The following is a 16170-nucleotide window of genomic DNA, read 5'->3' as shown; positions in this document are numbered from 1 at the left end:
GGGGGGCCAATAAAAGCGTGTCCCCACTACGGGTAGCACTTTTTTTTTTTTAGTCTTCCCAACCAGTCCAGTAGGTCAGCAATGTGTCCACACTGCCTGTACAGAAATGAGGCTCAGAGAGGCTAAGTAACCTGACAAAGATCAGCCCAGTGTGTTTTAAGTGGGAAAAGCAAATTGGCAAATAGCATAGGATGGTCCTAATTTTCTAAATCAGCGTGTGTCTGTACATAGAAAATAAAACCTACTGTTTGATTTTTTTTTTAAAGATCTATTCATTTATGCACACAAGAGCTGGGGTACAGGCCAGCGGTGCAGGGGGGTGAGAGGATTCACCAGAGACAGAGTGAGGAACAGAAGAGGCAGATGGACCGGAGTACACAGCTGAGGGTTGTAGCGGGGGAGCGAGGAGAGGTCTGCTGTGCCATGTGGGCTGCTCCCTGGCATGGCTGCTCCCTGGCGGGGGATCGAACTCGTGCTGCAGAGGCTGCTGGCAGCCTCACAGGCTGCATCTTAACCCTCCCGCCACCAGGGAGGCCCCAAAACCTACTGAATTTAAGCCAGCTTTTGTACCGCTCAAGGGTGGGTATTCTCTTTTCCAAATTACATATTTCTACAGTGTTTTAAGTATCATCAAGAGTTTATGTTGCTTTTGGAATCAGAAAAACATTTTATGTTTGTTTTTGATAATGCCCACACGCCAGAGCCCACCATTCAGGTCTCTGCCATCTGACCTTAGCCTTGTTTTGCAATGTGGGATGGTTTAAGTCTTTGTCCTGCCCCTTGCCAGCCCTGTGGCCTCGGGTCATCTATCTGACCTGATGATTCTTGGTTTCCTTATCAGTGAGACAGGGCCGGCCCAGCCGTGCAAGGTGGCGCAGAGGATGGAGAGCTGATGGGTGGGTGGGCCTGCCCTGAGCACAGGCACTGAGCATGTGGTGGTGATTATTCTCCACACCCCTCCCTGGGCTCACTCAGCTTCTGTTCCTGCCTTCTTTCCTGATGATCTCCAGCCACATTACCCCTCTCCTCCAGGACTTCCACTTGACTGTTGCCTAATCCTTTCCAGGGCCGGTTGGTATGATCTTACCTGCCCCATAAAATGTGCTGCCTCTCCCACCCCCTCAAGGAGCTGGTCTGACATGGGGCCTGTGCGTGGGTGTGTGTGTAATTTCTAATAGGCACAACAAAACTTATACAAAGTGTATAATTTTATTACCATTGTGCAGGTAAAGAAACATTTCTAGAGAGACCTGCCCCTGGCACGCAACTAGTGGTTGAGTGAACCAGGGTCTCCTGGTTGGCCCCCTGCCGCCCAACCTGGAGCCTCTGCTCCTTCCAGGCAGCCTCTGTGCTTTTCCCTGAAAGCACCTGCCCAGCATCCATTTCACAGATGAGGAAGCTGAGACCCAGAGAGGCTAAATCACCCTGGGACACGTAGCAGGTGGTGCTGGAGAGGCACAGGAGCTTCCTCCCGTGGTGGTGGCCGGGGGCAGTGCTGCGCCCAGACGGTTGTGGGCTTAGCCTGGGGCGGCAGGAAGAGTGCCGGGTTAATTAGTGCTGTCAGCCAGGATCCAGCGAGGAGGAGATGATCATGCTCTGTGGGGGCAGCTCTCCTGCCTGGAGCCCTGCATTATGGAGATGCCCTTCCACATGCGCCCTTGGGGTGTCTCTCCCGGGGAAGGAGGCACAGACTAAAATGAGGTCGCTGAGCTCTCTAGACAGCGGTCAGGAATGAGCTGTTGGGCCCTGGGCATACCACTTAACCTCTTTGAGCTTCTGCTCTCTCTGCTAGTGAATCCCTGCTATGCTTAACCTCACCGGGCTTTCAGAGTCTCAAACGCGATAATAGACAGGGAAGAGCTTTGAAAAGGCCAGGAGTGCTGAACAGAAGCCGGGTATCGCCCTTACACCCTGACGTCATTCGGTGCTTGTCTGCGGGCTGACACGGTGCCCTCTGTCATTTCAGCTGAATAGCATTGGCAATTACTACAAGCCGTGGTTCTTCAAGCACGTGGAGAACTACCTGAAGACAAATCGACAGGGCCTGGAATACATTCCCCTGAGACACTACTACCACCGGCACACGCGCAGCATCTTCTGGGAACTCCAGGTGAAGCTCGGGTTTCCCAACAGCCCTGGCTCCTCCAAGCCGGGCGGGCAGGGAACCAGGACGGGTAACATTGCAGCCACACTCTCTCGGGGGGAAAAAAGTGGCTTCGGCCTGAGGTACTGAACGCCCTCGCAGGGATGCTGTCCTTTCCTTTTAAGGGAACCGACCATCTTCACTTAACAGCAGGCTCTCTCTCACTGAGCATCTGAGCCAGATACTTTGGGGAAAACTGACCCCGTCCATCCTGGAGGAACTGAAGCTTAGCCAAGCAGACAGACGGGCTCTGTGCAGGACCCAGGAACAGGAAGTAGCTAGTTCTGCCTAGGGCCAAAGGTCACCGGCAAATTGGGTCTTGAGCAGTGAGCAAGAATTTGCTGTGGTGCGGGGAGAGCTGGGGAGCAGTGATGTTTCAAGTGTGCGGGGGGTGGGTCAGGGAAGGTCTCTCGGGAGATGTGTTGTTAGCAGAGACCTGAACTTCTGGAGGACAAGTCTCACAACTCCAGGGAAGGATGCCCCAGGCACGGGCGGCCCCAGAGCACCAGGCCTCAAATTTATTGCCAGGGTTATTTTTTCTTTTTTCTAAAGATTGACATGAAATCATATAACATAAAATCAACCATTTCAAGGTATACATGTCAGTGGTATTTAGTATGTTCGCGTCTGTCTAGTTCCAAACACTGTTATCACTCCAGAAGGAAACTCCTTCCCCATTAAGCAGTTACTCCCCCTTACCCCTTCTGTCTCATCCCCTTCCCCAGCCCTATCTCTATGGATTCGCCTGTTCTGGATAGGTCATATCAGTGGGTACATACAACATGTGGCCTTTATATCTGGTTTCTTTCATGGAGCATCATATTTTCAAGGTCCACCCCCATGGAAGACTGTGTCAGTACAGGCATGCATCACACAATAACATTTAATCAACAAAGGACCAGAGGATGGTCCCAGGAGGCTATCCCATTAGCCTAGTGTTTATTTGACTATACTATCTAGTTTATAAGGTAGGACTATGATATTCATACAGTGATGAAGTCATGTTTCTCAGGCTGTATCCCTGTTGCTAAGCAACACATGGCTGTCCATCATTTCCTTTTTAACAGCTGGCTAATACTCCACTGTATGGAAACACCACATTTTGTTTTTCTCCTCCTCTGTGGACAGACATTTGAGTGGATTCCACCTGTTGGTATTTTGAATCACACTGCTATGAACACTCACGTACAAGTATTTGTTTGAGTACTAGCTTTCTTTTCTTTTGGTATATGCTTAGCAATGGAATTTCTGGGTCATAGGGTCACTCAATGTCTAACTTAGTGAGAAATGGTCAAGCTGTTTTCCACCATGGCACAACCATTTTACCTTGCTACCAATTGCATAAGGTTCTAGTTTCTCAACTTTCTCACCAACACTTGCTAGTTTTATTATTTTTTTAATTATAGCTGTCCTAATGGGTGTGAAGTAGAATTTCATCATGATTTTGCATTTCCCCTAATGACTAATGATGTTGAGCATCCTTTTATGCGCATGTTGGCCATTTGTGTGGTTTTTGAAGTAGTACCTGTCTACTCCTTGCACAGTTGTAATTGGATTATTTGTGTGTTGTTGAGTTATAAGTTTTCTAGACTCTTACCAGATACATGATTTGCAGATATTTTATCCCATTCTGTACACTGTCTTTTCACTCCCCCAGTAAAGCCTCAGTGTGCATACATGTTTAGTTTTGATGAAGTATGGCTTATCTATGTTTTTCTTTTGTTACTTATGCCTTTAGTGTCATTTCTAACAATCCATTAGCAAAGTTTTAAGGTCATGAAGATTTAGTCCTATGTTTTCTTCTAAGAACTTTATGGTTTTAGCGCCTATATTTAGGTTGTTGATCCATTTTTCATTAAGTTTTATATATTGTGTGAGCTGGGGTCTAACATTCTGGGCATGATAAATGTCAGGAGAGGGCTTTGCACAAAAAAAGTTAATGACCTGATTTTTGTTTTAAAAGAATAGCACTGAACTCTGGAGAATAGATGGTGGGTATGGGTATGGAGGGTGGACAAGATTGGAAGAATAGAAGAAAGATTTTATTGTCCAGGGAGGTAGCAGTGGAGGTAGAAAGAAGTGTCAGATCTGGGAGGTAAATGTGAAGATTGAACCAAACAATAGAATTTCCAGACAGATTAGCCATGGTGTGATTTCAAGTTTTGGGGCCCAAGCAACAGGGTGATTGGATGATGTGGAAGAGGGATGGGTGATGTGGAAGAGGGATCTTGGAAGGGAGATTGGAAGTTTGGTCCAGGACACATCGTCTGAGAGGGCTTTCAGACATTGGGTGGGACGCTGAGCAGGCAGCCCTTCTCCAGGGCTGAGCAGTGGCAGCACACATCATGTGGACATCAGCAGCCGTGGGAGTAGATGAGTGAGACAGCATGGGGAAGAAAAGTCCCTGAACCAAGCCCTGGGCCACCCTGCAGATTAGGAGAGAAGGGTCAGAGGGCAGGAGAGAACCTGGGAGAACTGGCACCCCAGACACCCAGGGAAGACACTGTCAGGAAGGAAGATGAACAGTTGTGTCAAGTGCTACTGAGTGACTTCAGTGTGCTGAGTGACCAGAGTGGACCTCTGGTCTTAGCTGCAAGAGGGTCACTGTGACTTAGAGCAGTAGGAGTTCAAGAGAAAAAAGAGTAGGAAAGACTGAACAGATTTTAAATCACAGCTTTAGGGATCAAGTGAGGTTTGTCTTATGGTCTTGTGCTTTCAACACTGACCTGTAATTTTTGAAATTAAAAGAAGAATCTTCAAGGATGGATATTTTAAGGCTAAGATTTGCACACAGGAAGTTTATTCTGGAGAACTCTCTGAAGCCTCAGCTGTGAGGGACAGAGGAAGCAGGGTAGATAGAGGGAGCAGTTGAGCTTTTACACAGTCACAGCAAAAGCTGCCTTCAGCCCAGGGCAGCTCCCTGGAGAGGTATTAGCTGGATGGTCTGCAACCAGCACCCCCACAAGGAGGGGTTGTGTGCCTTCCTGGAGGCGGCATCTGAGTGGAGGAGCGCCAAGGTGTCCATTGCAGTAGAAGTACAGAAGCCAGGATACTTCTAGAAAGAAAGTGATAAGCAGTTTCAAGTGTATGTCTTTTCCCCTCTCTCCCAGGTTAACTCCTTATCTTCCTGTTGGCAGCCCTCCCCCAGATTCCTCCCTGCCCAGCTGGGCCCTTCAGCAAGCCAAATGTGCCAGGCCTTGGGGCTTAACCCTTAGGAAGTTGCTGTCTAGAGGATCAGTCCGTTCCTACCACAACCGGGCCAGGTCTGGCTGGTTCAGGTCTTTCCCCCTCTCAATCAACAATATTTGGGGTCAGGACCAGATAATTCGCAGGGTCCAGTGCAAAAAGCAGGAGAAAAACTTGAAGGTCCTAAATTGTAAAATTTTTCCTTCCTTCCATGGTCTCTCCCTTATAAGAAATATTTGCTATTTAATATTGTTCTAAGTAAGGAAAAATAAAAAAATTAAATGACTATCATGAATGTTCCTGCTTTTAAATACAAATATGGGAGCATTTGAACTTTTCACGCATATGTAGTTCATTCTTAAAAGACCCTTGGAAACACTGCAGTAAACTCATTCACCTGTTTAGGTTTCATTTCTTGCTGACTCGCACATTCTGCCAGCACTCCATGGGGCTTACAGGTGAATAATGAAGGGCAGAAAAGAATGGGGACTCTGGACAGCCCTGTCTTCCCTTCCCCTGTCCGTCATCACTTTCAGCCAGCCTAAGAAGTTGGCCGATACAGTGACATCACACCAATAAGAGGACCGGCAGGCCCTGGTTGGGCATGCTGTGTAGGATGCTGTTGTCACGGGGCCTGTCTCTGGGGCCGGGGGTCCTGGCTCAGGCTGGGTTGCTCTGACCTGTCACGAAGCCCAGCAGAGCAGATGAGCTGGTCACAGACTAGGCGCAAGTAAAGCACAAGAGCAGCTTAGGGGAAAGAGCCAGGAGGGAAGCCAGGGACACAGGACCCTGGGTCACTCAGAGGCAGCAGAATGACTTGTGGGGTAGGTCAGGTGGGAAGGCAGATGAGCAGGATACAAACTTGAACTTTCTGAGGTTGAGACTTTGGGAATATGTGGGTCTGGTTGGCATTTTTGACTAGCAAAGGACTGTTTTGTTCAGGGGAGGGCACGCAAATGGCTTTTAAATGTGAGAAAAAAGATGCAGTCTCACTCAGAATTAAAGAGCAGGGAAAGGAAACTGGAGGAGCCTCACTTCTCACCTATCAGAATGACAGAGATCCAGAAGTCTGATCACATGCAGTGCTGGCAAGGCCAGGGGATACTGCGCCCTGCTCCCTTGTCTGGGCAAGTATAACATAGTACAAGCTCCTGAAGGCATGGCCATTAGAATTGCACACACTGAGTTTCCACTTTAGAAATTTATAGTTAGATGTACATATAAATGAATGAAGACATATCAAGGATATTCAATGGAATATCTAAATAATCTAAATTTATTAATGTAAAATGAATTATGGTGCATCCTTACAATAGAGCAGAAGTCAGCAAACCTTCTCTGCAAAGGACCAAGTAGGAATGGAGGTTGTGTGGACCTTGAGGTCTCTCTAGGAGCTGCTCTTCCTTCCCAACCTGAAAGTAGCCACAGACAATAAGTATGTGAATGAGTGGGTATGGCTGTGCTAATAAAACTTTATTGAGAGATCTAGAGTGTGGGCTGGATTTGTCCTGGGGCCATAGTTCATGGATCCCTGCAGGACATTGTTAGGCTCAGGGTTCTGTGTGCTGATGCACTGAGTGCTGTGATATGCAGGAGGCCACAAGATGCTACTAAAGTTCATCTGCTTGTTATGCATCACGTAACAAGAAGTGTCCAGAAATGTCTCCAGAAGTGTCCACAAATCATTTATAACAGTCGTGCCTTTCGGAGGGGAAAGAGGTCAGATTGGGGAAGGAACGGAGTGGGGTCAGGGCTGAGAAAGAGGAGGCTTAACCTTTGTACTGTTGAGATTTCTGCTGTGCACATGTGTGACTTCCAAAAACAGTCAAAGAAACAATAAAAGCCATGCTGTGTGCTGGGCCCTTACAGAGAAAAGAGCAGAGAGGTCCCTCCCTCCTGAGGAGGGGATTCCAGGCGAGTAAAGGGGAAGAGTCACCTGCCTTCAATGTTAAGATAGTGGTTTCTCTGGGAAGCCACCCAGCCCTGGTCTGATGGGCTGCCTCTGCATCTCTTTGTCCCCACTTCCTCACACTCGTCCTGTAGCTGCCTCGGTTATCTTGGTATCCCCGGTGCCCAGCAAAGAACCTGGTACTTGACTTGGTAGGTCCCTGGTCATTGATGGATGGAGTGTCCTTGGCCTCAAGGGCCCAGGAGCTGTGAGACTGGGCTATCAGGTGAGCACTGGCAATGGCCAGGAAGATGGTGAGCAGGGAGCTGAGTCTTCACTGTCAGGGGTGAACAGGGTTGCCAGCTAGTGGGAGCCATGGAGGAACTGGTGGGGCGCAGAGGGTATCATCAGAAAGCAGCAGTGCTAAATGAAGTGGCACCCGGGGACCCCCAAACTTGCACGCTCTGAAGAGGTCTGGCTATCCATGCGCACAAAGGCAAATCAGACATTAAGTGTGAAAGAACTTAAATAGAATTAGCGAGCATAGAGCAAGAAGACAAGAAAGGATAATAGCTTCCCAATGAAACTGTATGCACTCTAATTCCAGATTACCCATCCCCTCATGGGTAAATACCTAGCCAAACAGGGTGGGCCTGAAGCGAGGACCAAAAGCTTGCCACAAGTCTAAGACACCTTGTAGGGAACCATCAGAAAGATGTTCTGAAGCAAGTTCCAGAAAGCTGGGACAAAAGTAATTATGGCATAAAGATAATGGCTGCCACTGTCAAGCTCCCCACGTGTCTCCGCCCATGTCTTTCTGAAGTGTCTGCCTGTCTCTCTTCCGTGTGTCTCCTTCCATGTCACCTTCCCAGCAGTACCAGGGTGCAAGTGAGACAGAAGCAAGAGCTCTCCTTAACCCACCTGCCTTCACCTGGCCTCTTAGCCGGCCCTCGTTCCCAGCAGCTAGTCTAAGGGGACTGCATGTAAGAGGAGGCAGGGTATGTGGTATCAACCAGACAGCTTGCTCTTTTGTGGCTGGAGACATGGAAGAGAAAAGACAGCTCTGCAGGGGAGGATTGCCAGAGCCGGGGTTGGGAGAGGCAGGAGGGCTGGCACTGTGCAGGGCATGGGAACAGGAAGTGGCCAGTCTGTCTAGACTTAGGCATTGTCATCAAGCTTGGCCTTTAGAGGTGGACAAGAATTTGCTGTTGTGTGTGAGGGGATGGGGAGCAGTGATATTTTATTTTTTTAATTTATCCATTCATGCATACAGGCCAGAGATGCAGGGGGTGAGAGGACTCACCAGAGACAGAGTGGGAAACAGAACAGGCAGACCAACCAAAACACAAGCAGTGACATTTTAAATAAGGGGTTCCAGGAATGGAGGCAGACCTCACCCATCCCAGTAAGACCTGTCCCTGGCATGTGACCTTATGGAACTTGCTCAATCTCTCTGGGTATCCTTCTCCTTCAACAGCATTTGTTTCTCAGATATTTTGGAATGCCTTCTGTGTGCCAGCACAGACCTCAGCAACCAGAACTGCAATTACATCTCCCTTCTCGTTTTGCTCCAGGCACTGCACTGAGTGCCTTCCATCTGGTATCTTGTCATTTTATAGATAAGGAAACTGAGCTCAGAGAAGTGAAGTAACTAGCCCAGGGTCATCACAGTGGCTAAATGCCAGAGCTGACACCCAAGCCCAGATCCAACTGGGTAAAGTCCTGGGTACTACTACACCCCTCCAAATAGGTGTGTGCCTGTTGTTCTTACGCTGGGCCCTGGGCGAGGACCTGGCTCCTGGCACGTGGATACGCTCAGCACTTGTCAGTCCCTTCTCTACATTGCCAACTTTCGTCTTGCAGGATATCATCCCCTTCGGCAACAATCCCATCTTCCGCTACCTCTTCGGGTGGATGGTGCCCCCCAAGATCTCCCTCTTGAAGCTGACCCAAGGAGAGACACTGCGCAAGCTGTATGAGCAGCACCACGTGGTCCAGGACATGCTGGTGCCCATGAAGTGCCTGCCACAGGCCCTGCATACCTTCCAAAACGACATCCACGTGAGTGGGGCTGGCCAGGGCGCCTCATAGTGTCCATGGGGTTCCTCCCAAGCCACGTGGCTGACCTTGGGCTCTCCTGCCCTCTGGACTGCTGCTTTCCCAACTATAAACTGCCCCTCCCTCAGCCATGGCCCTGGTACTGAGCACACTGAGCTGCTTGGGCTGTATTCTTCTCTAGATTGGGGTACTCTCAGCCAGGGCTTGGGGGGATGAGGGTGAAGGTATGAGCAGCTAGAAAGAGGGGTCCCTGGAAGAAGTTGTAGAACCTCCCTTTGTGGGGGGCAAAGGGTGCATATGCCTGTCACATATTGGAGACAAAGCGCCAACATTCTCCTTACTGGTCCCCCCAGGTCTACCCCATCTGGTTGTGCCCATTCATCCTGCCCAGCCAGCCGGGCCTGGTGCACCCGAAGGGGGATGAGGCGGAGCTCTATGTGGACATCGGGGCCTATGGGGAGCCGCGTGTCAAACACTTTGAGGCCAGATCCTGCATGAGGCAGTTGGAGAAGTTCGTCCGGAGTGTGCATGGGTGAGTGGGGTTGCTGCTGCAGGCAGAGGGTGGTAGTGCAGGGAAAGGCCCTATATGCCCTATACCAAGCAGCCAGCTATGGGCTGAGAGCAAGACTGGTCATGCAGGGACTCTGGCCGTACTATAATTCAGAAAGCTCAAGGTAAAGGGTAAGGACCTAGACTTAAAGGACTTCTTGCCCCCTTCCTGCATCCCTGTGAACCCCCCACAGCCCCCTGTCAGGGCACACACTAGGCAAGGCTTTGGTTACTTCAGGGGCCACTGCGCCAGGTTGGAAGAGCAAAGCTGAGGGGGGCAGGGATTCACAGCTACAAAAGCCACACAGAGGCCCAGGACAGAGCACTGCGCAGAAAACACCACTGATGGGCCTCCCCGGTGGTGCAGCGGTTCAGCGCTGGGTTGCGAAGCTGCCCGCGGCCTCTGCGGTGCCGGTTCGATCCCCGGCTGCTCCCCGGCCACCGGAGGAGGGTCCCGCATGGTGCGCAGACCTCTCCTGCCGCCCGCTGCTCCCCTCAGCAGTGTACTTCGGTCCTTCTGCCTGCTCTGCTCCCTGCTCTGGCTCTGGTGAATTCTCTCACTCTCCCGCGCTTCTGACTGTACCCAGTGCATGTATAAACAAAACAAACAAACAAACAAATAAAAACATGCCTCTATAAATAAAATAAAAAATAAAAAATGTTTAAAAAAAAAAAAAAAAAGAAAACACCACTGATGTCAGCAACATGGACAAAATCCCAAAAGGATTACGCTGATTAAAAGAGTACCATGTGATTCCATTTCTATAAATTTTCCAGATAATGCCAGGGAATCCATGGTGATTAAAAGCAGATCTGCTTTGGCCGGCCGAGGGTGGTGATAACAGGGGCAAGAGGGAACGTGGAGGTGGAGGTGGCTGTGGTGTTTGTGGTCAGGGGGATGGTTTCGAGGTTGTATGCACATGTCAAAATTACCAAGATGCATACTTTAAATATATGCGTTTATGCAGGAGGAAATAAGGAGAGAGCAGCAGGGACCCCTGGCAGGGAGGTGACCTAGGGGTACTCCAAGCACTGGGGAGAAACCCAGCAGTGTGAGTGCTATTGCTCTGCTCCACTGCTATGCCACTTAGTGGCCTGAGCCTCAGTTTTCCCTCTGCAAAATGGGGATAACAGTTCCTGCACTCTACAGCCTCTAGATCATCAGGGGCTTTTAAACAAGAGAAACCCTCCAAAAGTTCTTCCTGAACTACAAAGCAGCTGCGCATTCAGGACAACAGGGCTTATGTCACTCCATCACCCTCCCTGCCCCCCTGATGCCACCTCCCCACAGTCTCACGCCTGTCTCTGCCCCACAGTTTCCAGATGCTGTATGCTGACTGCTACATGAACCGGGAGGAGTTCTGGGAGATGTTTGACGGCTCCCTGTACCACAAGCTGCGCAAGCAGCTCGGCTGCCAGGACGCCTTCCCCGAGGTGTACGACAAGATCTGCAAGGCCGCCAGGCACTGAGCTGGATCCGCCCGCAAAGAGACAGATGAGTGGACGGACAGATGCTGACCCTGGAGGCCTCTTCCTGCCACTCAAGCTTGGCTGCTCTCCCAGATCCACACTTTCTGAAAGAAGCCCCTCCAGACATCCCACCCAGACAGCCCCAACAGCTTGCCCCTGGCATCCTGAGGCAGCCCAGTGGAGTGGAGAGGACGTGGGATTTGGTGTTCCATTTCCTAATTCAGCCACTCATAAGCTGTGTGACCCTGGGCAAATCACTCAACCCTTCTGAGCCCGGCTCTTCATCTGTTGAAAGGGGGCAACAGTACCTGCCTACAGGTTGCCCTTATCTGAATTAAGCACCTGCCACCTTAGAGGTGGTGAATAAATGACAGTTATGACGAGTGCTTCCGCTCAGCCTTGCATCTGACCCAAGTGCTTGCATTCAGCCACTGAGCCAGAAAGGCTCCATGTCAGGTTCCTGGCACTCAGGTTGGGCCGGAATGATGAAGGGGATGCCCTGGAGTTGCACTGCCATCACTTCAGTCCACCAGAGGAGCTCTCGCGGGAAGGAGGAATGAGGTCTGGGGTCTCAGTGAGGTCTGGGGTCTCAGGAGGGCAGCAGCTGGGCAGAGGGGCCAAGAAGTGCTATGCCAAAGCCGGGTCTGATTCCAAAGTACACTCTGCCACCCCTGGGGATGTCCTGCCCCTTCCTCCTTTGCGCTCAGGCTTGTAGGTCCACCTCCCATGCCCAGATATCACCCAGGTCCCTTCAGAGGGGGCTGTGGCCCTGAAAAAGACGTTTCAGGGTTGAATCCTGCCCCACCCCTACTCCCCAGGCCCTCTACCCAGGTGGGGTGCATCGTTTCTGCTCTGATTTGGGTCTGGAAGACCTGCGCTCCTTCTTGGTTCTCCAACCCTCTTGTCCTCAGAGCCCACTTAAGTCACGGTGGGGGTGCTACTCTGCTGCGGGGGAGCAGGAGCCAGTGCACACCAAGCAGAAAATGGAGGCCACCATTGTTATGTTTCGTGAGGATTCTCACTGTGGGGCTGGAAGAGCTTCAGCTTGATTTTGTCCAACCACTCACCCCCCCACACACTTTTTTCTTTCTTCCTCCCCCACCCCCAGCTGTAGTTAATTTCAGTGCCTTATAAATCCTAAGCTCAGAGAAACATTAGCTCCGTTTCTGTCCCAGAGGGACAGGAACCTCCCTAGTCCTTCCCCATCTATGAAAGCTTGCTTGTTTATGCAACTCCATCTTAAGAACTGCCCAGAATCAGAGAGAGAATTGTGTCACCTGAGGGAAGTTGAAATTAAGTTGTGCCAGACAGTGACATCCTGAGTGTGTGCCCCACACCAGGCATCAGGAGACGGGGTTCAGTCCCTGCTCTGTTGTCAGCGGGCTGTGCCGCCGTGGGCCAGTCGATTGTCTCCCAGGCTTGGCACACTGCAGAGTGTTAGTTAGCATGGTCCTGTGAGTGCCTGGCATGCGCACTGCACTCAGAAGGCAGAGGAACCACCTTTACTCACTTGACCTCTGGAGGAGGCATATGAAAAAAATAAGTAACCTCATCTCTTGCTTGTATGGAAGCACGTGAATTCTGGCATTAGTTCTCCTAATGGGCCCATGCGCTCCCTGCTCAGTGTTAAACTAATGATTCTACTTGCTGTAGAGGAACGGTTAGGCCTGGGCTAGGGTACCCCAAAGTTAAAGCTCTGTCATTTCCCGTGGGGCTTCCATCCCTGAGCCACTGAGACTGTGGCCAGAGATGCAGCATCCTCTGTCGTCCTTAGTCCTGCAAACCAAAATCCTGCCCTCTACAGCCCCTGCAACCTGGGACTTAGAAGGGAAGGTCTTGGGGTCACACTGCCCCCAGGTTAATGTTTTGTGCAAGTAATACCTCGCCTGGAAAGAGGCAGTCTTCCAAGCATGACTGGTGAGTGAGTTACCAGCTTTTTCTTTGGGGCAAGTCCATCGTTGTCCATCCAGGTGGTGGTCTCAGGTGGAGTTAAACTTGGCACCCAGGTTGCGGGGGTGGGAGGGTAAGTGGTGTGTGTGAAAGTAGGAGGATAGGCCTGTCCCCTCCAGAGCCCCAAGTTTCTTGGCTGTGTGAAGGTTTTCTGTAAAATCAGAATTGTAGTCGGTGTCTTTGGCTGGAAGGATACATAATATAGTTGGATATTAAGGAAAGGGAGGGGGTGGCCATGGGTGTGGCAATGTATGGTATGTGGTTTTTAGTTTTTTCCTTGATCAGGGGACCAAGGAGAAGGCCATGAGTTCACCCCCACTCCCACCCCAGTAGGCTCCTGGAGCTGCAGACTTTGCGCCTATGACCATTCAGAATACTTCATGCCCCCATGACTGTATGACTGCTGCTTCTGTAAAAATAAAAGTGTGAGTTGGAAGGTAGCCTTTGTCATTTCTTGTTCTGGGGACCTAAATAAAGGGAGAGACAGTGTGAACTGGGCTCAAGTCAGGCTCCCTCCCATGAACAAGGGCTGAAAGACACCATGGGGAGGGACAAGTTTACCAGGGCTGTGGGTGACCCCATTTGGGGATTTCTATCACTGCCAAGGTGTGCTCTGGTATAGGTGTTAATGGAATCCCCAGGTGTAATAGTGTCTGAGAAATCACTGCTGAACACAAAGGTTTTCTCCTGTGTGGTCTTCTAGAAGGATATGGTTTAGGTTTTATATTTAGGTTTATGATTCACTTTGAGTTAATTTTTTTATGTGATGCAAGTCTGATTGCAGTTTTTTGTTTTGTTGTTGGCATATTGACATTTAGTAGTTCCAGCATCATTTGTTTAAACAAGACTGTTTGCACCTTGGCTGGAAGTGAGTTGCCCACCTAGGTGTGGAGTCTCTGTGTCTCGATTCTCTAGTCTCTTCCTTTCATCTACAGGTCTGTCTGGACAGCAGTTCCACACTGGGATAAGATAGTGTTCATCCTCAAGTTTTATTCCTCATTTTCAAAGATGTTTTATATTTTCATATAACTTTTAGGATCAACCTATCGACTAAAAAAATTACTGGGATCTTGATTGTTATTACATTGACACTCTAGATCAATTTGGGGGATCTCTCTCTCCCTTTATTTAGGTCTTTAATTTCCCTCAATGATATTTTGTAGTTTCCTATGTACAGATTTCATACATCATTTGCCAAATTTTTACTTGTTTCATAATTTGGATGCTTTTAAGGTTTTTGACTGTGTATTGCCAGTATATTAAAATAGTTGATTTCAATATATCCTTTTTTTAATTTGAATATATTGATCGTATTTCCTAAAACTGACTTCAGCATTCTAGTTTGTGCCTCATTTGGCATATCAGCTTTTTTTGAGGATGCAGGTTGCCAGAATCCTCAGTCTGAATTTCTGAGGGTTTTTTTTTGCATAGACGCAACGTCTGTGAATAAAGACAGCTTTACTTCTTCCAGAATAGGCACTTTGACAAGAGTGGACAAGTACCTGCTTTCCCTTTGAAGAGTGTCTGAAGCAATGTTGATATTGTGAGTTTTGTGGCTGAGGCTCTGGTGTCCCAATCCCCTTTCTCTAGAAACAACAGACCCCTCTTGTCCCATCTCTCACTGACAGAAACAGTGAGGGAAGACGCTAAGGACATTGTGGCCACACACACACACACACCCCAAGACCCACCTTTGAGCTAGACTGGGGTGCCTAACTCCAGAGGTGGAGCTGATTGTTCCGATGATTGCACTTCACCAGGGGTTCAGCAGTCCCTTCTCAGCATGAGGCCCTGCCAAACTTCCAGAAGCATCCGGGGTGGAGCGTACTCCTGGAGGGCCTTAGTTGCCTTATGACATGCTACACTCCTAATTTTGGATTTTAATGAACCAGTCAAGCACTTTGGCTTTAGAATAGAAGGGGTTCCCAGAGTGTCTCCACATTCCACCCTTGCGTCCATCTGCCCTCTGGCTCCCTTATTCACGTCACTGACCAATTTGAATCTTAGGATACTAGATCTCATCAAAAGACATCTGGCCCCAGCTGTCCCCACAGACATCGTGACCTCCAGGTACATGTTTCCACACACCTCTTTGCTCTCCCAGGCATCCCCCTCTCACCCCAAAAACCCATTCCCACGCCTACCCTCCCATACCCAGACTAGTCTTCAGGCCTTAGGGCCCTCCGGTCCCCGCAGGCCGTCCTCTGTAAGCAGCTTTAAGGAGTAGGATCTGAACTGTAATCCACGGTTGGAAGACACTTCCCTTTAGTAAAAGGTGTGATCCTTTCCCTTAAAGAAAAGAGAAAGAGAAAATGGAACTGGTGCCTTGGAAGGCAATGAATCTGCCGTTGCTTGTGCGTCCATGGATTTGACATTGAGTGAGAAGCCAAAGTAGATGACCCCTTAGAGCCTTTCTACCTAGACAGCCTTGTTCCAAGGAGGAGGTGCCTTTATTTTATACTTAGTATGACTCACCGGAGCCCCCATGTGGCTTTGTAAGAACTTCAAACACAAAATCCTAGCACCTGAAAGGCCATCCAGCCCAGCTGTGAAAGGGAGTGGCCTTCAGGCTAATGGGGCTTGCCTGAGGTCTCCCCAAAGGGCCTAGTGAGAGCCAGTAGACCTCGGTCTGTGCTCCTCCCGATTCTGTCATCAGAGTGGAACTTCCGGGGACTCTGGTGCCATTCTGGGAGCCATTCAGAAGAAGGCATTTCCATGAGAACCTTCTGCTTCGTGGATCAAGCAGCATCTACCAGCCATTATGTGTTTCTGGTCTGCTTCCCCACCAAGATGCAAACTCCTTGAAGGCAGAACTTTATAACTATCCTATTCCCAGGAGCTCACGAGGTGGAAAAGGGTGTTACTAATATGGGTGGGTCCTCAAGGCTCCATTCTCCCCTCTCCCAAGGTCCCTGGCTCAGATTCA

The 16170-nt window shown here is 49.6% G+C and overlaps 2 protein-coding genes across 6 annotated transcripts in view; one reads left to right on the top strand and one right to left on the bottom strand.

Annotated features, from left to right (window-relative positions):
* The window catches only part of DHCR24 (24-dehydrocholesterol reductase), a 29365-nt gene extending 14849 nt beyond the window's left edge, over positions 1-14516 (top strand). The window contains exons 6-9 of the mRNA XM_037498201.2: positions 1967-2110; positions 9081-9278; positions 9629-9807; positions 11141-14516. Of these exons, the coding sequence (XP_037354098.1) occupies positions 1967-2110; positions 9081-9278; positions 9629-9807; positions 11141-11294 (675 nt within the window). The 3' untranslated portion in view covers positions 11295-14516. The remainder of the gene's footprint in view (positions 1-1966; positions 2111-9080; positions 9279-9628; positions 9808-11140) is intronic.
* The window catches only part of LEXM (lymphocyte expansion molecule), a 29687-nt gene continuing 18511 nt past the window's right edge, over positions 4995-16170 (bottom strand). The window contains exons 10-11 of one of the 5 annotated variants that reach the window (XR_008550148.1): positions 6641-6741; positions 5173-5198 (exon numbers count right to left, since the gene is read on the bottom strand). Coding sequence is in view for 2 of the 5 variants with exons in the window: in XM_037498202.2 (XP_037354099.1) it covers positions 5075-5198 (124 nt within the window). In the remaining 3 variants the exon portion in view is untranslated. Of the gene's footprint in view, positions 5199-6640; positions 6742-15117; positions 15534-16170 lie in introns of those variants that run through there. The other 4 variants (XR_005122786.2, XM_037498202.2, XM_037498203.2 and 1 more) reach the window with 4 other exon arrangements.

This window comes from Talpa occidentalis, unplaced genomic scaffold (genome assembly GCF_014898055.3).
Source record: "Talpa occidentalis isolate TD23 unplaced genomic scaffold, MPIMG_talOcc4v2.1 talOcc4.9, whole genome shotgun sequence".
Taxonomy (NCBI): domain Eukaryota; kingdom Metazoa; phylum Chordata; class Mammalia; order Eulipotyphla; family Talpidae; genus Talpa; species Talpa occidentalis.
This window is presented reverse-complemented; position numbering and strand designations above follow the sequence as displayed.